At 37.4% G+C, this 25,781-nt stretch overlaps 1 protein-coding gene and 1 long non-coding RNA gene across 2 annotated transcripts; both read left to right on the top strand.

Moving 5' to 3' along the window:
- Positions 1-15,127: 15,127 nt before the first annotated feature.
- LOC139124881 (uncharacterized) lies at positions 15,128-17,306 on the top strand. Its single transcript, XM_070690984.1, has 3 exons — positions 15,128-15,288; positions 16,002-16,174; positions 16,903-17,306. Exons 1-3 carry the CDS (start codon positions 15,191-15,193, stop codon positions 17,031-17,033), a joined length of 402 nt encoding a protein of 133 aa, XP_070547085.1. The 5' UTR covers positions 15,128-15,190; the 3' UTR covers positions 17,034-17,306.
- A 5,811-nt stretch (positions 17,307-23,117) lies between these two features.
- LOC139124789 (uncharacterized) lies at positions 23,118-25,536 on the top strand. Its single transcript, XR_011550037.1, has 2 exons — positions 23,118-24,425; positions 25,314-25,536. It is a non-coding gene; the product is annotated as an uncharacterized lncRNA (long non-coding RNA).
- The last annotated feature ends 245 nt before the right edge of the window (positions 25,537-25,781 follow it).

Raw genomic sequence — 25,781 nt, 5'->3', positions numbered from 1 at the left:
CAAGTAACAAATGCTATTTACGGCTTAGGGGCATCACTGATGAAAATGTGATCTAAAATTCTAGATGAACTTTGAAGCCCCTTTAAACTCTATATAGGCTGATGCTAAATTATGAATCTTGTCGACAAGGGCAGGCGTAGGACGCCCTCTGGTGGACAAAACGATGTCGCTGAAGTTAATTTCGGGTTTGAGACACTGAAAGTAGATGAACATTCTCAGCGACGCCATTAATTGATTTCATTGTATAATCGAGTACATACGTATAAGTACAAATGATCCTTTAGTCTTCAATGCGTAACCATTAGAGCTCCACTGTCAGTGATGCGGAGGTTATCAGATAGGTGGACTGTCTGTCAACATTCATCGTCTTCTCTGAAACCCCTGGTCAAATTGCTTTGAAATTCAGTATGCAGCTACCTTAGAATGGCCTTAGTACCGTACAAATTGTGGTGAAATATATTTTGGGTGGGGAAAGCTTTTGCTGTTTGTGGTCAAAATCATTTTGTCTGAAACTCAGATTGCTCTGAAATTTATTATGCAGGTTCTTAAAGTGGCAGTCCCACTTTGTATTAGTTTTAAAACGCATTATTTTAATGCCAAAGGTCGAAATTTGACATTTCTACTACGCCCGGATCGTGCGATATCAATAAAAACGTGTCGAAAAATTTGAATTCTGGTGGCCCACCTATATGCAGTTTCCGAACATCGAACGTTCGGCACAGTGGCCGTTGTCAACGAAGCTAGGGGGTACATGTACATATGCGTTCTTCTCGCGCGTTCGAATCGAACACACAGTGCGCGATAAGAACTCTGCATGGAGCAAGGGGGATGTGCACGAGAGGGCGTTATTGCGTTGATCGAACGCATGTACCGTCAGTCCGTCGCGATACGTCGTAGTGAAAACTTCCGGGTTGTCGTAGGCCAAAGTGAAAATATGTTGTGCAAACTCCAGCATTGCGGTTTCTGCCTAGACTTTCCTTGACTTTGCTCTCCGTCCGAGACTCTTTCCATCAGAAGAGCTCCGTAAATCTTTACTCTTACTCATTTTTTGCTCATTTTTGTACTTTGGCCAACGGCCCGGAGCTCGTGACCACACGGACGGCAATGTTGTCATCTTACGTCACGGTCGCCTGATTCGAACTTGGGCGCACGAGACGTAGTATAGTAGAAGTACTTTACGTTGCCGAAATTGCATATTATTAGGTAACTTTAGACATCAGGGGCGACTAAATAAGGGTGGAGCAATTTGGAGCAATCATTTTAGACGGAAATCTGACAATTTGTCTACAACATACTTCAGTATTGAGACTTGCGGTATTAAAATAAAGTAGAAAACTGCATGTTATCAACATCTCTTCATCGTCGTACAACGTAATCGGCCAATCTGAAAAGGAGGGTTAACATGAAAACAACTCTACAATTTCGTGTTGGTTGTGTCCCAAGTACTTGCAATTGGAATCTGGAGTGAAATTCAAAATAATTAGAAGAAATTCTGAGAAAAAATCGAGATTTTATTACTCATGAATTATTCATATTATGCAAATTAACCAATATTTTAAGCCAATCACGTCGTGCACATCCCCCCCCCCCCTGGCATGGAGAATGCAGTGTACCCGCTCACGTCACTCACTAGGATAGCGTTAAACACAAAATCGAACCTTCGGGGTATTTCGAGTTAAAATCGGAAACGATCGTATACGCTCGGGAAATAACATATTTTTATTGATATCGAACGATCCGCGCGTAATTGAAACGTCAAATATCCATTTTTGGCATTAAAATAACGCGTCGCAGGATTGGAAGGGGTTTCTATTTTTCGAAAAAAAATTAAGAACATCTCAGAAATGACATCCCTATGCTTTGAAAGTTCGCATGCAACTTCGTAGGGTTGACCTTAGTCAGGTTTGTTCAAAATGTGGTGAAATTTGCATACTTGTCGTCTGGGGCATTTTACCTGTTTTATAATAAAACTCAATTCAGTCAAACTGTAATCAAATTGTCCTGAAGTAATAACATTTAAACATCTCCAGACATCTAAAAGTTACTTTACACACGTCAGTTGGGTGCAAATATGTAGCTGGTCATCACAACCTGCATACTATTCCTGTTATCAAGTCACCTCACCATTTCTGCAACTTATGATAGTGGAGTCCATCGGTTGTTTGTTTTCAACATACAATTTCTTCAAAATTTTGACAAAACGATTCTTTCCAAGATGCACTGGCAATATCAATACAAACTAAATATGCAGCAATGCCTTGCATTTATTTTTAATTGCAAGTAGGTAAATTTATGACTCAAAAGCAGCAAAAATAACTAGACTTCAAAATGCAAAGTTACATTCGGTCACTCGAACAAAAATCTGAATTTGTCTGAGACTGAATTCGAAACCAAAAGTAAATCAGAGCGATTTATTAAGGGGGCGAGTAACCAAGGACGCCGATTTTTGTCAGATTTTCGTTTTTCACATAATTCGGTGGCTTCGATACGTGTCTTGGTAATGGCAATAGCCTTTTCTTCAAAACGTATTTCGAAACAGAAATTATTGAATGAAAAAATATTTTGATCATCAACACACCTCATATGAGTACAATCTGCATTGTTATTGTTGAAAGTGTAATCTAGTCCGGACCAGAATTTAATTATCAACAATAACAACGGTTATTCCACAGTATAGGCTACATTGGCAAGCAGAATACTGGACATTTGAGCATTATCTTTAATTTGGCGTGCGTTTTAATGTCAAGAATGCTATTCTTGTTGTATCGGTGACTTTTCAAGACATCTAGGTCGCGATATGTTACACCCCGAATTAAAATTACAGGGGAGAATTGAAGTTTTGATCACTTCTGGTGTCTTTTGCAACAATTCCATACAATCTGCGTAAAAATTGACTCCCCTTCCCACCATTCATTCATATAACAGATCGGAACCCCCCCCCCCCAAAAGAAAAACAAAACAACTTCTTTGTTAAAGTCAACACCCCCCCCCCCCCGTGAAAAGCGAATGTTCCCTTAGTCCAGTTCATTGTAACACGATTGGAACTAATTTGGGAAAATTGGATGAGAGTAATTATAAAGGAAATGTAACGAAATCGAAATTTTTACAGCTGAAATTTTACAAAATTATTGAATAGTGTAAAATTTGGAATATTGTTCTCATCGAACAAAACAACGAAAACACAACGATTATTGCATAACTCTTTCATCGGACTCATTTTCATGGAAAAAGTTCATTTTTGTGTAAATGTACTAAAGAAATTAGACAAATGCTTAAAATTTCACTACTTGACGACTTTTGAGTCAGGGCACTTTTGAAATGCCCCCGACTTTTTTTCTGAATTTAAGGCTTCATAAACATTAAATTGAGTCAGGGCACATTTTAAATGACCCTGACTGACTTAACTGTGAATCAATCGAAAAGCTTCATTTTGGTCGAGGAAAAGTGACAAACTGAGATTATTACTATTGTTTCAGAAATGAAGAAACTACAGACAACTCTCATATTTTCATTCAAATTTGAATATTGTTCATATGTTTTGAACAATATTGCATTAGATACTATCATGCACTGATTCTTACTCATAACATTTCAACAGCATCGTAAATTTTGAATAAAATCTTAGAGATGGTAAGCAAATATGGTGTAATATTCGACAAATTTCTAAAATTCTTGAGAAATGTTTCCAATCCAATTATCCCAAATTAGTTCCAATCGTGTTTTGTCAAAAAAACTGCTTTGTTAAAGTTAATAGTTTAATTCCCAGCCCTCACCCAAACAACGCCTATTAAACTGGTACTAGACTGAAAGATTCAGTCGTGTGCGGGCGCTCTGCTCATGCTAATCCATTGACGTAAGCCAATTGGGGATTTTATCAGTTGGCCAACATCGCTCGAAATGCAGAAACGACGTCATTTTGTTATGATTTCGCAGGCATTCTTATCGTACTACATGTAAGAATTAGTACTGATTGACTCTAAATCCCATTTGTATATTTAATCACTTTTAAAATAAGGCATGGCGTGTGCAGGAGCTCTGCCCGACGGTTGAATCTTTCAGTCTATATCAAATATATTGTTAAGGTGGCACTGCATGAAACACGGCGATTTCGGTCAAATTTCACACATTCGGACAAGTTTGGTTGTCTTGCTCTTACACTACAGTAGCAAAGACATCTTGGTCAATAATGTAACTGACTACTATAAACCTCTTTTTTGCATGTAATGTTGACATGTCCACGTGATGTTTGCATTGTTTATTTGTTATGCAAATTTGTGCACCAGTAGGAAAATGTTAAATTTTCGCCCCACTTTTGAATGAATTTAACTTCGCTCAGCGTAGGTCAAATTGCTCGAAAATTTCAAAAGTAATTTTATATGTATCCTACACCAAAATGGTATTTTTGTTTGTCGTTAACACGATCAGAGCAAAAATAATCATGCATTTAGTTTCTCTTATCAAGGCCTTTTCCGCGATTTTTGACAAGTCAATCTTTCGAAAGCTGTCAATCAGCAAGGAGAGCAGATATCGCAAAACAAAAATACACTTTTTCCTTCATAAACTCAATTTTAAAATAAAATTTTAATTTTCAATAAGACCCTTCAAGTTTTTGACTTAAATTAAACTGTATGACATAATACCAAAATTTAAGTTTTTTACCCCAAAACTCACCCACCTCAGTTATTGAATAACATTTTGCCAAGTTATAAAACCTCAGATATTCAGCTTTCTAAAACCCATCTTTTATAAGAAATGTTGCTTTGAAAACAAGCGTGCTGGTTGCATGCAGTGCCCCGTGTACCTTAATTTTATCCAATATCATACAGAAATTTTGAAGCCGGGTTGAATAATTATATCTGTTTATGACGCGTCTTACCACACTTGTCGTTTGCAACCGATTCTCACTTCCTTCGCTTGAGTCGAAATTGAATTATTTCATTTTCAGGATACCTACAAACTTTTAATACGGTGTAATTGGTGGCTAAAGCCACTGAGAAAGTTAGTTTTTTTAACTGGACTGTAGATCGTTTTGATAGAAAGTAGATCCGCACTCACTGCAAATCAAGAAACTGCTTGATAAGTGGTTCTTTTTTATGCACATCAAGACGATGAGAAATTTATTCTTCTCATTTAATTATGCAAATCAAGAGGTCTGGTAACTATGCAAATCAAGAAAAACCATCAAATTGAGTCCATGAAAATATTATTCCACAAGGAACGGAAGTCTATGATGTTTCGATCTTCTCAAAACTATACCTAAAAATGACATTTCTCCATAATACAATTATTGAAAAATGCAAATATCTAAATAACTGTACTAATAGAACGTGTTCTCTTTGTGAAATAACCCGTGTAGGAATAATCACAGTTCTTGATAAGAGGGACTGTTAAATAACTGAAAGTTCACCAAACCCAACTTTAAAGCTGCAGATAGTGCTCATATGACCACACAACTTTAGCCATGTACTGGAACCATAAGACTAACATGAATAGTTCGAAATGTATATAGTGAATCAAAACTCAAAGCACAAGACTGAAATAAGTTATAATGTATGCGAAGATATGCTAGAATAGCTCACCATGACGAATCGATTGAAATAACTTTGAAACATGTCATAGCCCATCTCTCTTTTGTTTTCCTCTAATGGAAAATGACCAAATGGATCTTTTACATATGTAATATGAATTTCGTCCTGTATGAATATGAAGTTTACGCCTGATTGACTAGAATAAACAAATGAAACGACAAAAGGCTTTATTTCCTTCATTACCACCATTTAGGTTTTCAATTTCAGTATTCGATGCGAAAAGATAGTTCTCCTGGTGCTTATTCACCCTACTCCTATTACAGTGTAATTTGCTTCTGTTCTCTTCACATGGAACATCGATCTATCACAAAGTTGGCCATCGAAGGTGAAATGTACATCTGGGACAGATATTTTGATACTATTAATCAAAAGTTTAAGTCTTTCACTTTCGAGGTGCATATGCGTATCAAAGCATCAGAAAAGATGCATATATCTTGCAAATACAGGTGAGTTGTAACAATCCGTGGCATTTTCAGGCAAACAACTTTTCATATAGAATTCGAAATCACAATTATCCCTACTCGTCCATTCGATGTATATTTGATAAGAATATTAAAACACCTCAACACACAGCGAATCACTGGCCTAGATCAAGGAAAGTGTAATGTTAATGAATGAAACGATTGCCGTTTCAAAGGGTTCACAGTCTCCGTTCACCAAACGTCCAAAAATATATTCAAAAGAATGAGCTTGCTGGTGGTGAAGCTGCTCTCGGCGACTGATTTTGTGTCGGTCGTCTTTTAGAGGGTCGTCACCAAAACGGCTCTCCTGGTTAAACTGCCCCCTGCTCTTTCGTACATAATCACTGCATCGTCGACAGAAGGTATCACATCATCTGTTAAACGTGCAATCCTGTTGTTACCTCTGGCCAAGACATCTGGCACTCGAGAATTGAAACCTGGTATGGGAAAAAATATTACAGTATCAGAGGACATATTATTTCGTTTTTCAGCAACTAATGACGTACTTATATTCTTGACCTAGGACATCCGGGAACTTGCGGTTTGTCACGTCATTTTTGCGTCACGCTGAGGTGAAAACAATTTTGAAGTGTGGCTTTCTCAATCTTTACATCATCAACATTACGTCGATGATAAACACTAGGGGACGGTCCATTCCACGTTGGGAGGGGGTGGTCAGAAACGACAAAAATCAGAGCAGAAAGTTTGGAAAACAAATTCCAGACTTCTCTCTAAAATAAAAAAAATATATTCAGAACATACCGGGTAATAAGACTTCTGCAAAATTCAGAAAAAAATTGTAAATCAATTTTCATTTGAAAAAAATAAAATTTGAAATATTCAGACGTAAAAAAATTCAGAATCCTATCACTATGGGCAAAAAGAGCCCTAAATTGTTCAGTACAGCGGGGTACAGCGCCCCCGCCGGACAACGCTTTGGGCTGGTTGCTAGTGACGACAGCGAACATTGTATCAATTTCATTTCAATAAAATATCGATCGAAATTTGCTCGCCTGTCACTCGTATTTTCAGGTTACGCCATGAATTTTTCCATGACAGCCCGTATATATTGACTTATGTACCATAAAATCAACGTATCGGTTGTTTTCTTCCACTCAAATTGAATCGAAGACAATTTGTTTAGTTTTGGTGATACTTTTATGTCTCAGCATATTTTGGCGCTCTTTGGACAAGTTTGGCGCCATGCGATCCGCGGGTATGCAACACGACATTGTAACAATTCGCAACAAAAGAATATCGATCGATAACGTTCACTACACGTTCACAGTGGAGACTCTACACCAGTTCGCTTTCGTTTCGTGTTATTTTTACCAATTTACTGCGATATTCATGGTTCATATTCACCCAAATTTTGTATAAAAGACAACAACCTGACAGGTATTTGATCTGTACAATTTAGGAGACACTTGCTGATTATTTTGCGTCAATTTCAGACCCTTGTTCTGCACATGTAAACGCCGTCAGATCGCCATATTGTTGACGGCAACAGTATATTTCAGTGATCAGAATAAATAGAATGGCAATAAAAAAAAATTAACGAAGAAATTCAAAAATCTAAAACGATACGATTTTTGCTTATTAGTCAGAGGATCATTGTACCAATTTTCATTATCATTGGTTCAGAATTGAAAAATTTGAACCGGCGAGAAGTTTGCAATGTGTTCGGTCGATCGGACGCGCATAAACGCCATTGTTTTCTATGGGAATCGAGATTATTCGGCACATCGTAAAATGAAAAATACATCTAAAAAAACCCGCCGGACCAACTTTTTCATTTCGCTGTTATTTCTTACAATATTTGAGATTAAGCATCTCATGAAGGTTCACTAAAACTCTATGGTTTTAGATTTTTGAATTTCCCTCTTATTTTTCTGAAATGACGAGTTTACGATCGTTTGTGCTGTTGGCCGTGTTTTCGCCTATTTTTACATAGAGTATTTTCGCTTCGGTATTTTAAGAATTCCTTCATGAAATTATTGCCGAAATATCATAATGGACAGAGGAACATATGAGGAAATGGAATCTGCATCTCTTTCCTGAATATTTAGCTGTGCGGCTAGGAAATTCGGCGAAGTTTTCACATTACGCGGAAGCTTGATTTGGCTCTCTTTACGCTCATTCAGCGTATGTAAGCAAAAAATTGTCACACTTTGAGTGAACAATATAGAGGCCATTTTGCCCACAGTGTATCGTGACCATTCTGTCCTTTGTCACTTAATTTCTTGCTCGCCGTCCTGTATTGTAAAATCTCATTTCACCTCATGCAATGCAGGCTTAGCACTACTACATTTGAATTCTTATATGTGTATTACTATGAAGGATGGGACCCCTCCTCACCAAAAGTAGGGGTCCCACTGCAAAATTAGAAGTCCGGGAAGCAAAATATGGGGTTAACGCAATCCCTACGCAAATAGTGAGGTGAAAGTGAAGTCATTCCGCAGTCAAGAATATAACGTCATTGTATACGAGTATTTTCGCGGATTAGTACAAATTCGAGCAGTGGGCGAGAATTTCTGCGCTCCGCGAAAATACGAGTATACGATGACGTTAACAGAGAAAAATATCATGGGATTATATGTTTATCACATGAACAGTCTTCTTATGGTATTTTGGAGTTTTGGAGCATTAATCGAGCTTTCTGCAAGGAATTATTACACAGGCAGATCGCATAGAAAACAAGATTCACAAATGCGTTTTGAAATAGAGATTTATTGTTCATTTATCAACAGAATAAAGTAAAATATATCTTTCTGTGGCCAGTTTCATATCCTTGTGGTCATACTGATACGTGCGCTACCCGATCGATCACGAGCTGCCGGTGGTTCACGAAGAGCGGCTATAGTTTTATTACTCACGTTACTGTCCATATGTTGTTGCGTCCGGGAGTTTCGTCTATATAGAATGCACGATGGTTTAACTTTAGCGCCACGTTTGACTTCCCGAAATTTGTTGGCATGAATTGTTGAAAAATAATAGCAGCAGGGTTTGCCATGGATTGATGTGCGCGTGTGACGTAGACCAGGGATACGGGTTTTGATCTGTCATGTCACAAAGGTTGAGATCTGTGCACGTGCCCGTTCATGTGATAACGGTTATTGTGAATTTCGTATGTTTTGGGAAATCTAAAGGAGAAATACCTAGAAATTGCAAATCAATTAAGGTTCCAGTATAAGAAATTGACCATTTTTCGACTCTTTTAATTGAACAATTCTTAACAAGCTCATAACCCCACCAAATTGTATATTTTCTGAAAGCCTGGATAGCCTATAGGAGAACATTTTGTTAACCACAGTGTCACCACTGTTTACATAACTATCATGTGATAGGTAATTTGCATAATCTTTCAAGAATCAGTTTTCCTAATGTTTTGTTTCAATTCAATCTATCTGCCTCAAATTTGCACAAATACAAGCTGTTATAACGCTCTTCCAAAGTGTCTCAGATTTTTATACTTTGCTTAGTTTTTTTTTGTAGCACACTCCGAAAGGAAAAAGACTATTAGTGTGTAAGTTTTTTGTCATAAACAATCTTTTTAGAAGGTTTAAAAAAATTCTGAGACACACTTTTAACGATCAGTTTTGATATCTTGTACTCACACAAATTTCAGCCACATATCTTAATTAAAGGATTGAAACAAAACATTCGGAAAATAGATTTTTTGAAAGATTATGCAAATAAACTGTCATGTGACAGTTATGCAAACAATGTGTGACTGTGGTAACCAAAATATTCTCCTATGTCTAGGCTTTCAGAAAATGTATAATTTGGTGGTGTGAGAGCTTGTTAACTCCAAGAGAATTGTTCAATTAAAAGGGTAGAATAACGGTCAATTTCTAAAACGAATCCCAGTTAGTAGAGTTCGCTAAAGTCACAAAGTGCGCGCCCCTGTGAAGCCACTAAAAGCACGGTATATGTCCCTGACTTGGATCGGACTGCAAGGTAATAAATACGTTTTGGATGGGGATGCTTCAGCTCATGGCCAGATCAAAGTGGCCATTACACTTTGGGAGGGGTGGTCAGAAACGGGAAACAAATTTCAGAGCAGAAAGTTTTGGGGAAAAAATCAGACTTCTCTCCAAAATAAAAAAAATATTCAGAACATAACCAGTAATAAAAACTTCTGCAAGATTCAGAAAAAAATTGTAAATCTATTTTCATTTGAAAAAAAATAAAATTTGAAATTTTCAGACGTAAAAACTTTAAGAATCCGATCGTGACCACCCCTCCCAATTTCTAATGGTCTGTCCCTTATAATATAGGTAAGGATGTGCGAGAACTACGCGCGTGTGGAATTTTTGCTGTTATCATTACCTGCTTGTGAATTCAGCAAATAATTCACAAACTTAAGTTAGGTGGCGTACATGGCCACTTTTCTACGCAATTTGTATGTATTGTCATTGAATGATTTTGACAGCTCTTTGAAGATATTCACTTTACCTTCTAGTGGGTGCCTGTTCCATGCTGGCACAAAAGCGTTGCAACCCAACTTGAGCAACATTACAGGCGATGAAAGATACACAAAACTTCTCGGTTTCGTTGTACATGTTGATGAGCATTCGTCGCTGCATGCTTATCAAGGCCGCCTTAATATCATAATTCGTCCGCTGGTTGACTTCTGGCCATGCCCTTTCCGCTCGTAGATTTTCTCGCGAACGGGATTGGACATAGGCTGGACAGTCCCGGAAGTTTCGGTAGTCTCGCAACTTGTTTTGAACGAAGTTCATCAAACAGAACTCTCGACCATGATCGATGCGAAGCATGTCCCAAATACCAAACTCAAGTAGTATTTCACGGTAAACTTTGTAAATTACAATCGGGTTTTTGATAGGCATTATCACAGATTTAACGATCTTACGGCTGAAGCCATCAATGAATAAGACGTGAGTAACTCCAAATGCAACAAGTTTTTCGTTTTGGTCTACATGAAGTTTGTGTCCGAAGTACGCTGCATAATACGGCACCGGATTGGTTTGTCTTGCCGTATCGTTTCTTCGTCTTCGTGAAAATCAGGATGAGACCGTCTCAGGCTGTTTCTAAGGCGAACACGTCCGATCTTTAATCCATTAGCATCTAAATATCCCAGCATTGTTTTGACACCATACGTTGGTCCCACTTCTTGAATTGCGTTAGAAACACGTCGATCAAGTTCGGGACCATTTAAACGCTGAATGTTATGTTTAATGCAATACCTCCGCACACTACGCTCAGATAACCCTCTAACATTCGGGTAGAGACTTTGCAGGTGGCAACTGATGTATTTGTGACTCTTGCCGTTATCAAGAAATGACTGGATGTAAGCACTGTCAAGCGATAGCTTTTCTAAATCCATGGCGAGTATCCGCTTTGCTTCTGTGACTTCTAGTTGTCAGCTAACGTATAGAAAAAGGGTGCTCAAACAGGAAAATATTGGTGTACTTTCACTGCATGTATTATGTCCCGTGGGAAATGATTCCCCTGAACCATACCTATCACTTTTTGTTACTTTTAATCCATTTTGTAACATAACGAGAATCCGCGCTGCGTCTTTCAACAAAATTGTTACATTAATGTCCAGCGGTATTTCTTGTGTAATTGTGTTGACATTAACCAGGTCATGTCAAGGTCCCACGCAAGTAGTTGAATATAGGAAAATCTAAATAAGTCGGAGCCAATTTCCAATTTTAATTTCCTGATAACAATGGATGATTAAAGAAGACTTTTATGTTCCACGACGACGTTATGCGTACTCCTATATGCCAACACCTGACTTCTGAAATGACATTTTTAGTCTAATTCGTAACTGCACATTGTCGATTGTCGACAAGAATTAAGGTTGGCCGAATAATGTACCGCGCACAGAGGGTTATTTCTAATTCTCAAGTTCAAGTCAAGAAAGCTTATTGAATATCGAAAAATGGCCCAATTTCAATGCGCGACAACCAGATGAACTAATTGAATGATGGCATTTACCCCATATTCAACATCCTCTCTTTGATTTTCTTATGGAAAAATGGTTGGCCGAATAATGTCACGGATTCATTAGTAACCATTAAAGTTATATGCGCCTCTGGGACAAATAAACGGATTCTCAAACTTTTACTATACCCTTCTTGCCTACCACTCGTGTTGACTGATTTTCAAGAGTTTGAGCTAGTAAAGTTTTAATCGTCTATAGCTTTTTTGTAAATCGAAAACTGAATTATTAACCAATACAAGAGAGTTGGCGGTATTAATTAGAAATATCGGGAAGTTTGAGTCGAGTATTTTGTTGTTCAACTAACGATATTTGCTTGGTGACTTGTTGAAAGCTTCTCCGGGAAAGTTTATACAACATCTTAAGTCTTTAATTTTCGATACACAAACTACCTCAATGTGGCACTGGACAAAATGCTGGATATAAAACAATATATACATATATACTGATTCTGTACATATGTTAAATACGTTAAGTATACACGTACGAATCCATGGCACAAGTCGGCCAACCAATAAACCAATTTGCATTTTCAAAAAAGAACATGGAAATGGAGCTAATTTTCAATTTTCAAATGGTTTTATCATCTTGATTATTAACTTTAAGGTCTATTTCTAAATTTAAAATCTTTGGGCTGAGATTGAAATATAGGAAACAGGTGTATACTGCTGTGAGGATGGCACTTTACGGCCATTCAAATTTCCCTCTGACAAACTTTATTTCTCACAATTCGTATTTCCGTTTTTTCAATTTCCAATATACCAAATGTCCGATTTTCACATTTCATTTGGGGCGTGGCAGCTAATAGTATCTATCTTTGGCCTAGCAATGCATCAAATTGTGACAGTTATTTGCGCGGGCAACTCGTTCAATGCATCGAGTAACGAACATACAAACAACAATAGTGTTGCGGCCGCCGGAAAGGAAAGTCCGATATAATCAATTTCCAATATACCAAATGTCAGATTTTCCCATTTCATTTAGGGCGTGGCCCAGTATCTTTTCATACTACGGCGGAAATAATTGTATCGAATTAAGGTGTAAAATTTATCTCAGTGTGACCAAATGTACTGGGGCGGGGCTTGGTTACGATAATTAGCACAAGATACTTTTAAACATTAGCTGGAATGAGGGACTGGTCAGTTTCTTTGGTCTTGGAGGCCGATGCATTCATTTTTCACTTTGGTGATGGGGTCACCTATTTTGAAATGCCCAGTTAGGGGGTCAGTGTGTTTTTAAATTTCGACACGGGCTCATACTTGCCTAAAATGCATCGTGCTAGCCATGAATTTCATCATTCAGTTTAATTTTTCGGCGCGCCCTTCGGGCGCGTAACTTTCCTAATAGAGAGGTTTAGTTACACGTAATTACGTCCAATCAGTACGCGTAACGTCACGGTCACGTGATAAGCAGACGATGTTTACGTCTGGGGCAGACGTCCTGAACGGCTGGAGGTCATTCTACACGTAACTTCTGAAACGGGTAAGTTTTCTTCTTCACGTAATCGATTTCTTTTCGAAATTGGTGCTTTTTTGTGCTGAATTTTCCCTTGTAACATGTTTTAAACTAAAGTATGACTCTATCCTAAATATATTTCAGAAATAATGGAAAATCTGCAAACTACGACCCCGAGTGGCGATGAAAATCAAAATGTGTCTGGATCTGTATCGACCGAAAGCACTGCTGTTGCAGTTATCCGGAAAAAGATCATGCCACTGCGGGCCAAAGGATGCCTATTTGAGCAGTATTCCGCGAAGCATATTTCCTACCTGAGAGCGCTTCAGGCGGTTGCTATTGACGACAGTGAACATTGTATCAATTATTTTCAATAGTATATCGATCGACATCTGCTCGCGTGCCGCTCGTGTAATCAGGTCATCTCCATGAATATTTCCACATTTACCCATATATATATGGACGCATAAGCCATACCATCAACATATCTGTTGGTTTCTTGTACTCAAATTAAATCGATGACACTTTTTTAGTTTTGGTAATACTTTTGCGTTTCAGCATATTTTGGCGCACTTTGCCAAGTTTGGCGCCATTGTGAGCAGGGAACGACCTGCGAGTGAGCAAGACAACAATGTATCAATTTCAGACAAATGAATATCGATCGATAACGTTCACTGCACGATGACAGTGTAGTCGCTGTGTCGGATCACCTCCGTTCTGTGTTATTTTTTCAATTTCCTGCAGTTTTCATCGTTCATATTCGCCCAAATTTTGTATACACTACAACAACTTGGCAGGTATTTAGTCTGTACAACTTACGAGACGCTTACTGATTAAAATGCGTCCATTTACGACCCTCCTTCTGTATATGTAAACGCTGTCAGATCGCCATTTTATTGACAGCAGGAGTAAATTTCAGTGATCGGAATAAATACAATGCAAATAAAACAAGTTTCGTCAAGAAATTCAAAAATCTAAAACCAATAGAATTTTGTTTATCAATCAGAGGGTCACAGCGCCAATTTTCACCGCCATTGTTTCAGAATTGAGGAATTTGAACCGGCGAGAAGTTTGCAATGTGTGTGTGTACATTAGACACCATTGTTTTCTATGGGAACTCGAGGTTATTCGCCGTATCGTAAAATGAAAAATACATCTGAAAAAACGTTGGTTTAACTCTTTCATTTCGCTGTCATATTTTACAACATTTGAGATCACACATCTCATGAATGGTAACTAAAACTCTATGGTTTTATTTTTTTGAGTTTCCGTCTTATTTTTATGAAATGACGAGTTAACCATCGTTTGTGCTGTTGGCTGTGTTTTCACGTACTTTTACATATGACTATTGTCGCTTAGGTATTTTAGCAATTTGTCCGTGATATTCTTGCCAAAATAACATAATTGAAAGGGCAACATGTCAAGGAAATAGGGTATGCAACTTTTTCCTCAATATTTTGTTGTGCAGCGAGGAAATCCGGCGAAATTTTCAACATGACGCGGAAGGTCGATTTTACTCTCTGTACGCGTACTCAACGTATGCGTGGCGAAATATATATTGCCCAAAATAGGGCGCCTTTGGGCCGCAGTGTCCGGTTCACAACGCACCATGACATCCTCCTCCTGCTAGAGGTAGTTGCTCAAACCCCATAGCAGTTCCTCACAGAGAATTTGGGAAAGCATGGGGGCGAGTGGCAGAAGCCTTGGTTGACATGGACGACACGTTTCACGTTGATAGTCGCCGGTGTCGAGAACGCACCATGTTACTTTTGGACTACTACAAGAAGAAAGATCTTGGAAGTTTGCGGAGGTGGGCATTCATATTTTACTCCTGTACATTAAATATATTGATCATGTCTTGGATTTTAATGAACTGCATCAATAACATCTTGATCAAAGTCATTCGCGGCGATGTGGCAAGGGATTGTTCTGTAACACGGTTCATGATATGCACTGAGATAACTTGATGGTTGCGCAAGTTTATTCATAGGCATGTTACCACTTTCAATCAATCAATCAAAACATTTCCATTCTTCTTTAAATCATTGAAAAGAATTCTCTTCCAAGTTTGATTATTATACTTCCTGTTTTACCTTCTGACATAACTGAGAAGAAGATTTTACTGTAAATGCACTACATGACAGTGATTGAAACTTCCAAAAATGTGATGGACAAATTTTGCCCAGTGAGAACTGAGTACATCTTTCAATTATGCATGTTACCACTCTTGAGTACATGGACATTACTGTTAATTTTGAGCCTGGCAATTCTACCCTTTGTCCATTTTGTTTCCTGTTTCTGAATCAGAAAAAGAGTACAGAATTACTTACCATTTCGTGCATATTATTTGGCCATTTTATGAATGAATAAATCATGAATAAAAATAAGCAAATGAATAAATAGCTTGGTAAATAAATCGATAGTATGGATCCTAAATTCTTCCATAACATGAATGTATTTGCCAGTTAGGCTTTTGTGATTGAAAACCTCTAATTTTAGTAATTATCATATTAACATTGACAGATCTGGAACAGAAGAAGAATACAAAGAAAAGGAACAGCTTTTACAAGAAATCAAAGAACTGGAACAAGACAAAGGTGTTTTACAGGTGTTGCAAAACACTAAAACAACTGAAAGTGACAGAGAGAAGGCAAGCGAAATCAGGAGGAGGGCCATGGAGACACTGAGACAAAGTGGTAAGTTGCTCTAATGTTCTTGTTTAGATGCATAATCATTTTAGTTCAGACTCTAGCAGTGTCAGAGTTTTGTTTAGCCTGGTTGATCGTAGTACTTTCATTAGTGGAGCCTCCAATCAGTCAGCAACCATGCATCAAACATTGACGGGTCAACGACATAATTATTTGACAAGCACATTGTCCAGCGGCGTTTTAGTTTAAGTACTCCATGGCCGGTTATTAAAAAACATGTTTTCAAATGAACAAAAATACTGGATAATAAAGGGTGGAATTTCTTTTTGTCGTATTTCTTTTAATGCTTTCTTCAAATAAATATAAGTATGTTACTTTACAACTTTTTAAGAAAACATGTACTATTGATTGTTCATATTAGAATGTAGATTGGAACAACTGCATATAACATACACGTAACACCGACTCCTTGACATGACTGGAATTACAAACAACTATGTTTCTGTGAATGTAGGTGCAGCCATATGCACAGTTACATGCATATTTGTTCTAAGTAATACATTAGTTTCTATATGCCAGGGTACCTTACAGCTGTGTGTAGACTTCTATTTCTGTTCTGATTCAATTCTTTGCTGTATTTTGAGATAATTAGGCTGAACACATTATCCACATATTGTCTGTTGTTTTCTGGCTGAGATTCAGCGACATAACTGTAACAGAATTTTAGATAATGTTGCCTATCATTCTAATGCAAATCTTATATCATGTTAATTTAGGAGCTGAAAATGACAACAGCAACAACAACAATGATGATGACGAGATGCCATCCAGGAAAGCTAAGCGCTCTAGACTCTCCTCTGCTGCAGCATCACAAAATGTGCTTTTGTTCCTTGAAAGAGAAACATGAAAGTGATGCTGAGCTGAGGAGACAAGAGATTTCATTGAAGAAAGAAGAACTAACATTCGAAAGGCAGCGCATTGAGTTAGATAGACAAAGATTGGAAATGGAGAAGAAGGAGCGTGAGGAACGGTTTCGTCTTGAAAGTCAGGAAAGGAATGTGATACATGACCTGTTAAAAAAAAGTTATTGTGAAAAGTATTTTAGCATTCACCAGTTATTTATTACTATTCAAGAGTTAATATATGTAAGCAATAAAACACACCAAATGACTGTATACCACAAAATTTTGACCAGTTCACAATATATATGCATGAGCAATAGCGAGTGCATATATGAAGTGAACTGGTCAAAACTGAGTGGTGTATCGTGGCTTGGTGTGCTTTGTTATAATAACAGTATATTGTAATTCTGGTATGAAATACAAAAAAAGGATTTTTGCTCTTGACGAGAGCTTGCACTTGTACCAGCAACGGTATATTGTGAACATACCTTGGTTCTTTTTTTGTCTTGACTAATCTGATTGGTATATGTGATGAATATTATATTATACCAGTGTATTGATGGTGCAAATACAGTGATCTGATTGGTTGAGACGCAAAAAGAACAGTGGTTTAGTCATGATATATCACGGCTGGTTCAAACACGAGCTCTCGGCATGAGTATAATCCTTTTTTTTGACATTCAATGCCAGAATTTCAATATATTGTCATGATATAATAGCAATAAAGCACACCCAGCGACGGTATATCACTCGGTTTTGACCATTCACTTCATATTTGCACTCGCTATTGCTCGACGTACATATATGTCGTGAACTTGTCAAAATCTCATGGCGTACCATCACTGATAGTGCATTATTACTTAATTATACTTGGCTTTTATAAAAAGTTATTGTATTTTAAAAGTAGTTCTGTGTTTTTCGAATATTTATATAATATTAACAAGTTTATATATTATTATGAATTAATCAATTATATTTTTAGTTTTCCCATGATTATTTAAAGATTACGTGAGTAATAAGATTTCAGACAAGTCATGTTGTAGTTTGTGCTAACATTTTCACCTCAGATTTTGTGCAGCGGTACTTTGGTAAACCAGTTTCTCTGTTTTCTCCTACCTTAATTGAATCTGCTGTGATTTTCAAAATTTCGTGCTATCCACAAATCATACTCTTCACCTTTCACCTCTGTGATATGTTTATCTTACCTATAGTACTGATTTAACCACATGAAATGCAAACAGTAAATTAATCTTTGAATCAGTGTGCATAGTAGAACTACATTCCATTATTTCGAACTAATTCCTGTATACTTGCTGCCTTCCACACATATGTACCCGCGAGTCACACTGGCCTCTTCTGCCATCCCCTTTTATCCAATGTTACTTTCACGAGACCATTTTCCAATTTTCAAATTAGCGTAAGATTGTTATGAAGATTATATGAAGATTAAAAATTAAGTAAAATTATCAAACGTGCAAAGATGTTTCATTCTCTTTACTTTTTTATTTCAAACCAAACATCAAAATCAGTACAGTCATTAAACATACTCATTCTCAGATTTAGAAAAAATTTGTCAGTATTTGCAAAATAGCTTTATCATCTACACAATTTTGCAATGACTGACAAATTCCTTCTAAATCTAAGAATATGAGCATAAACGTGTTACTCATTTCACTGTTTATCATTTTCACAATTCTGCAAACACAAATTCTTTCTAAATCAGAGAATAAGCATATATTTATTACTCATTTCAAAATAAGGTCAAATATCAATTTTTTTCATGGCTCTCTTTCAATTTATGCTGTTCTCAAGATACATGGCTAGAAATTTTGCAAAACAAGAAACGATAAAAGTAACTTCAGAAGTTCATTGACCTTGATTTTTAGGATGTGGCTTTGTGTGTTGAGGAAAATGAGAATTTATTTCAGAACATACATATATGTTAAGAGCTCAGTACAGGAATGAGCGCAATGGAGCTTTAATTTCTGATTCAGTCATTTAAATATTGTTCTAGTGTAGGAGGTTGTAAATTAAAATAAGTTCCGGTCTGACTTCCATAAAGACAAGTGTGACAATTGGTAAGTAATGTGCCAACAAGATAATACTTTGCAACGAGTTGAAGGAAAATTTTAAGATTGTTTTTGAAATCAAGGAAAGCAAAATAAGTAATTATCTTCCCAAAGCTCCATTCAACACATTCCCGTACTGAGCTCATTCTTTTGTTAAAGTCCAACTCTTCAGGTGACAATCTTGCTCCACTAAAGGGTTTCAGTAAATGCTGTCGCAGTGGATAGGCAGGGTCACCATATACATAGTATGGGTGTCCAGGTGGAGAATTGGGTAACCGCTGAAACTCTGGTAACAAGCCACTCTCTGCCAACATGGCCGCATCATGTCGTCTGCCTTCAACAGGTCCAAACATATGGGCAACTAGACCATTTGGAGTGGTAACAGACTGGAATTTCAAGGCATGTACTCTTTTATGTCTACTGAAAACCAACCTCTTGCTTTGAATGGGTCTTGAGACAGGTCTTACTGTGCCGTCAATGAATCCCCAACAGTTGGACAATGGTGCACCATGCTGATGGACTGCATCACTGAAGACTTGAAGGTGCTCCTGTTGCAGCCAGGACTTATCAAGTGTCTGAATTAGATGACCACAATTTGAGTATATGTGCTCTAGGACTTCATTGATGATTATACTCAATTCAGACTTTGAACGACCAAAATCTGAAATTAGATCTTCAAGCCTGTTTGGATAGGCCAGCCGTCTTAAAAGTATGCATAGCCCCTCCAATCCTGTTGCAACTGTCTTATTTGGACCAACAATCCGCTCCGGTATTCTGAGGGCAGTCTTCAAGCGAATCAGATCATCTTTGAGAAATCTAAACAGACTTAAGCATTGACTGTCATCAAGTGAATCAACATCAAGCCTGTATTGCGTAAGAGGAGGTGGCTGGTTTCTCAGTAAGGTAGTAAGCAGACAAAGGTCACCGTCATCATCCAATGCTCCCGCTAAAAACAGGTCCATTTTGATTATTCTATCAATAAATAGATAAAAATAATTCAGTTGTCAGATTGTATAATTTCAAATTACATTGTTCATGATAATCACATCTTGCATTATTTATTGCACCACATTCATTTTCATCTCAGCTCTTATTTTAGGGTGGTTTGTTAGCTAGTGAAATAATAAAGATTACATTTTTGAATATCTCATTCAATGTTATTTCTCACTGACATAAGATTCAATTTTTAAGGTGATTTCTTATATAAATATATATATCTATAACAATTCTTTCCTGTTTAAGGACTAAATGAAAAGTGTCCGAGTGAACCGGCATTGATGCAGAAGATGCAAATTCTGAATGACCCTGTGTGACCAAGGTCAGCACTGTAACCAAGGCTACCTTGTCGCTTGAGATAAACAAACAGTCTGATTCTATGAAGCGACAGAAGCATCTGGCAGGACACTCCCTAATTTCCTTTGTCACCAAGAAGACGATTAAAAAATAAATACAGCCAATTGTAAACAAACAGAAGAGCAACATGAATTTGAGTCCGAAGAGACCTATACCGGGCAGTGATTCTATAAAAAGTACAAGTCTGCCGTCCAAAATACGGAAATCATGAACTGCATATCAGTTTAAAAATTATATCGGTGGAAAAGTTTGTACTGAAATAAACTTCGCAATTGCCATAGCGTGTCAGTTTTGAGTACATGATTAAATCCACAAAAAAGGAAATAGCGAAATTTACTTACCAAATTGCGGAAGTATAAGTTACTGCGCCTGTCGTCTGCTAACTCAACACCGATGCGCCCTCTATGACGTGATAGTAAAATACTTTCATTTTGTGCAGTCAAGTCACACGTAAACAAAGCGGTCCGTGTAACTAAACCATTTCGCCCACACGTTCCAACGCGTACTCAAACGCGACTGTTTAGTCGTACGCGTACGCGTTAAAACGTGTAACTAAACCTCTCTATTATGAGGTTTACGAAAATACCGCAAAGGATGCACGAGGACAATGACGCAGCGTATTGCTCGACGCCAAGCGGAGGCTGATGCACGGCGCCGATGTCATAGTGCATCCTTTGCGGTATTTTCGTGATAATCTTATTACATCTTACATCTTCACTGTACTTGGACATCAAATTGTCTAGCTGTGCAGCTATCTGTTGGCGGGGTAAGGTGCATGGCTATGCAGGCCATCAAAAGGTCGACCCCACCTTTTGATGACCCTCATAGCGGTGCACGCTACCCCGCCATGCGCCAACAATAGCTGCGTTTCCACAGCTACAAATTGTCAGAGTAGTGACCGTTTTAGTGCAATATCAACATTTTTTCCTCCGATTTATATATTGCAAATGTAGAACGCTATCTCAGACGGCTTCTACAAGCTCTGGAGTTGTGTACTAGTACTACACACGTACGTACAGAGTGCGCCAGGCTGAGCAAACTGGCCAGTCCCTAACATCGTCTAACATCATACTGGAAGACAAGAAAAAAAACTGTTCTTTGGTTGGTAGACTGCGCGTGCACTTCAGGCAATGAATTTAAGTTGGTGCCTTCAGCCGCAAGAAATTCAAGAAATGGGTAATAAAGGAAGAAGTCACCTCGAAGTAGATGTTCATCTCCAAAATGTTTTGCCCAGGGCAAGTGGTATCTCTGAACGAACTGTTAGACGATGATGTCTCAAACATGATATATCAAACGCCTTTAAGGTCAAGATTTTGATCGGGTTGGAACAGGTGCAATTTATAAAGTGAGCCGGCATACGGATTAAAACTATGATTGGTTATGAGGAGAACATCATTGCGCACAAAGATTGACAGCTGAATAAGGGAACGAGCACAATTAACGGCAGGGGGGCCGGAAGAGAAAATATGTGGTGCATATATTTTTTACAGCCCCCCCCCTAACACCAGCAAAAATTTTAGTGGCCCCCCATCACCGGCAACAAAATTTTTGTGGCCCCCCCTCCCCAAAAAAGAAAGATTACATAGGTACAAAGTTGTACACATATATATATATATAATATATGCTTTAGTGAAAACAACATTCTTGCATTCTTGAAATAAATAATAAACAAATAAATATATAAATAATAAACAAATAAAATAACTTTACTTCAACTGAGTATCTGTATGATGTTTTTCAGATGTTGGGGAAAAATGTATAACATGACCGTTGTGATTTCAATGCACTTTCCACAACCCAGTGTCTGCCTTTCTATGACTACCCAAGATATTCAATGTTACTCCACTGTAATGACAGTCTGCCATTGGAATAGTCCTTCATGGGCTAACTATAAAAGACCCATTAATGCCATTTTTTCCTCCTTTTTTCAGTATTTTTTTCCTGTGTGTCCACTACGTATTCTAGTTCTGAACTGCCTATTAGCCAGTCCACATTCCTGTGTGGAACAGGTTGAATGGTTATTTGAGGAAAACTAGGCAGTCCATAGCAGTCCAACCTGCCACATGCCAGTATTGGAAATATGACATGTTTAAATTTTAACATTCATCACTGGCTATGAATGTGAAATCAGACTCAGCCATGTTAAGTAACCATTCATTAGCAGTCCTATTGAATTCATGATAGAAGGGAAGATTGTCAATGGATTGAATGGTAGCTTACACATGTGGCGGTAAAAATTTAGACATGCATAAATAAACTCCAAGGACTGACTTGTTGTCAATTCTCATATTTTCACATCCCTATTGTCTATTTAATTTAAATAAATTAGGCGGCACTCATGTGTAGAGTTGATTTTACTTGGGTTAAGTTTTTCAGGTGAAATTACTCATGTTTGCACTATAGAAATGCCACATGGGTCACATTTACCAGTTAAATTGTTCATAGACTTAAATATTTAGTGGCTACAGAAGCAACGGTTTGCCATTTTAAAGTGACAGTATAAAGCTGTAATTTTTTGATTTTGTTAATATTTTTTGTTATGTATCAACTGCACTTACTTCATTGGTTCACAAATTTAAGTTGAATTAGCTCGTTGATATTATCAATACACTTAGTGTGCATGTATATTATAAAAGTTCACTGTTATTGTGTTCAATAGAAGTTTAGTCCAGACCAAAATGTGTTTACCAACAATAACAATGCTGACTGTACATAATACAGGTTGTGAAGACTGGATATTTGAACGTGTTTTAGAAAATAGAATAACATTAGCAATACTGGCTAACATGACTTTGAAAAAGGAGAAAAACCTGTAGTCGATGTACGAAGAACACAATTTCTGCCAAAATTATGAAGTTACAGCCTATCCTTTAAATATAATTAGCATTGGTTTCATTCATCTCCATTCAAAAAACGAGACCAGGGATTTTCAGTATAAACCAATGAATATGACAAGAGGGAAGTCATGCAGATGGCTGCAAACGTCTGTGAGCAGCCTCTAAATTAAATCAGAACAGATCAAATTTTAAACATCGTTTATTTTTATTTTCAAAATGTGCAATAATAAACACATGTTCACCGCTAAATATTCCATATGATCGGAACCTGCATTCTATTGAAAGGTACTCACATTTCCAGACGTAATATGGTTGGATCTGTCATTAAATTTTTCTCATACGGTCCACGTTTTCGCGTACGTCCGTCAGCAACTGGCTATGATGTGCAGTCATGTACATGTAGTACGTCAGATCATCACACAACGACGAACACACTTGCGACGGTTCTGCATCTGCCATTGTAAAACTTTCGCGATTACAACTTACATAAAACTTAATGGAAACGCAGTACAGGTACTGTTCATCCCCAAACCGTTCAAAAGTCGAGCCGGATGGACTAACGGTTCTGACGATGTATAATGTCGTGACTTTGGAAAGAGTTGTGTTGGAAGAGTGGACGGGACGCAACAGGGTATGAACGTAAGGGTCCCGTAAATGAGTATGCTTGGATTTAACGAGGCTGATCAGAATTGCAACAGGGTTCACTTAGTGTGTTGGACGTCCGTATTTTAACTGATCTATTCATATAAAGTCAATTTTTGCTTATTAGAAAAATCTAAAAGAACAGTTTACGCGTACTTGAAATGTCAAAATTTTGCTACGAACACGACCCTTGACCTTTCGAATTTGACCAATGCTTTGTGTTCCCACACGATCACATTGCATCTCTCAAATGAGATTGCGCAGATTTTTTTGAAGTAATGGCTGTTCAGACCAGCTGAATCTTACGAATTATGGCTGATTTCTCGGTCATTTCTTCCCCCAGTGACGACACATTTTGAGTCAAAACAGCAAGTGAGTTAGGTCTAAGTGGTAATGTTTCAGTTGGCATGAAGGTAAAGTGTATTTCCCCGCGACAGTGTTAGATGCAGTGACCGAGATAGCAAGTCGTCGTGGACGATAATTTTCCATTCATCCGGTAAGTATTTGAAATGCATATTTATAAAGGGCAATTACGAAATTAGTATGCCTTATAGAGAGGCTTTTCTCTGCACATTGATGTTTTCCTGGGAAGCTTGGTTTTGTATATGGCCCGGCATTTTTAACCTGAGCTTTAGGGGTGAAAAGAAAGTACGTATCTGTATACCTGGACAGGGCGGAGGGAGGTGTACAGTGTGGCCATTGATTAACGCAAAACAAAGCTGGGCTTGAACAACGCCTATAAAGCTTAGTTTGCGTCCATGGTCTCACTCAGTGCAAAAACACTGCTATAAAAAATAGGCGAAATGAAAATATTAAAAGAAAACCAAACTACCGGTAGATCGTAGGATGAACATGGCTATGTAAACTTATGATTGTTTGTACCACCCGGTCTTACTTGCATTTTTTACTTCTTTTGTACATGGTTACTTTTAAAAACCATTGTTAATATGATATTGCCAGGTAAGAAGCCTTGTATTGAAAGACAGAAAAAATATTTAGAAATGTGATACGTCTTAATTTTCAAGGGACAGCAGCTGTAATTTTTAATGAGTTCAATAACTTGTTTGCCTCATGTATTAACATACTTTCTTGTATTGATTCAAATTATGAATTGTGTTGCCCTCACTTTGTAAAGATGTACATAAATTAATCAGAATAGTGGTTGTGGCAACTAGTCAAGTCAATACAACGTACACAAGCCCAATACATTTCTGGACATATATGTTACATTTTCAATGTATTAATTTTGCACTCGCAAAGATGTATGTAAAAAATTCCTTTATTTGTATGTAACAAATTACACACATTTTCTGAAACTTTATTGTGAAGTTGTTGTCTTAATAAATGTTGCTTAGTTCATTCTCTTCTTTCTGTTTCATTTCAGTGTGCATGTCAGCCAAGGCCCAAGAGAATTTTGGCAAGAATAATCATGACTTACGTAAAGAAGTCTTCAATGTCAAATTTCAAAACAAAATAGGACATGAAAGACGAGACTTGGCCAGAGTTAAATGAACTCTTTTAAAAACTAATCTTTGACTAAATCACTTTTCACTGTGTCTATGAAATTTGTTGAAGCCAAAAATTTATTAAATTGGTCATCAGACTTACGGATATGTTTTGTGCTTTTTAATTTGAACGTTTGGAAAGGTGAGTCTGCTTGTGTTTGCTGTGTTCAGGTGAGTCAGAGTTGCTTTAACTCTGTTTGGCCTGTCTTAGTTTTAGGCCAAATATGGTTAAATTACATCTCCAACCAATTGTATCATATAATTCACCGAAAGAGGCTGTGTAAAAGTACTTGATTTTACTGGAATTTGATTTCACTTATTTGATGTTTGCTTACACCTTGCAAACA

This window comes from Ptychodera flava (assembly GCF_041260155.1).
Source record: "Ptychodera flava strain L36383 chromosome 23 unlocalized genomic scaffold, AS_Pfla_20210202 Scaffold_24__1_contigs__length_23054250_pilon, whole genome shotgun sequence".
In the NCBI taxonomy this organism is placed as follows: domain Eukaryota; kingdom Metazoa; phylum Hemichordata; class Enteropneusta; family Ptychoderidae; genus Ptychodera; species Ptychodera flava.
Note: the sequence above shows the minus strand (reverse complement) of the source record. Positions and strands in the feature narration are given on the sequence as shown.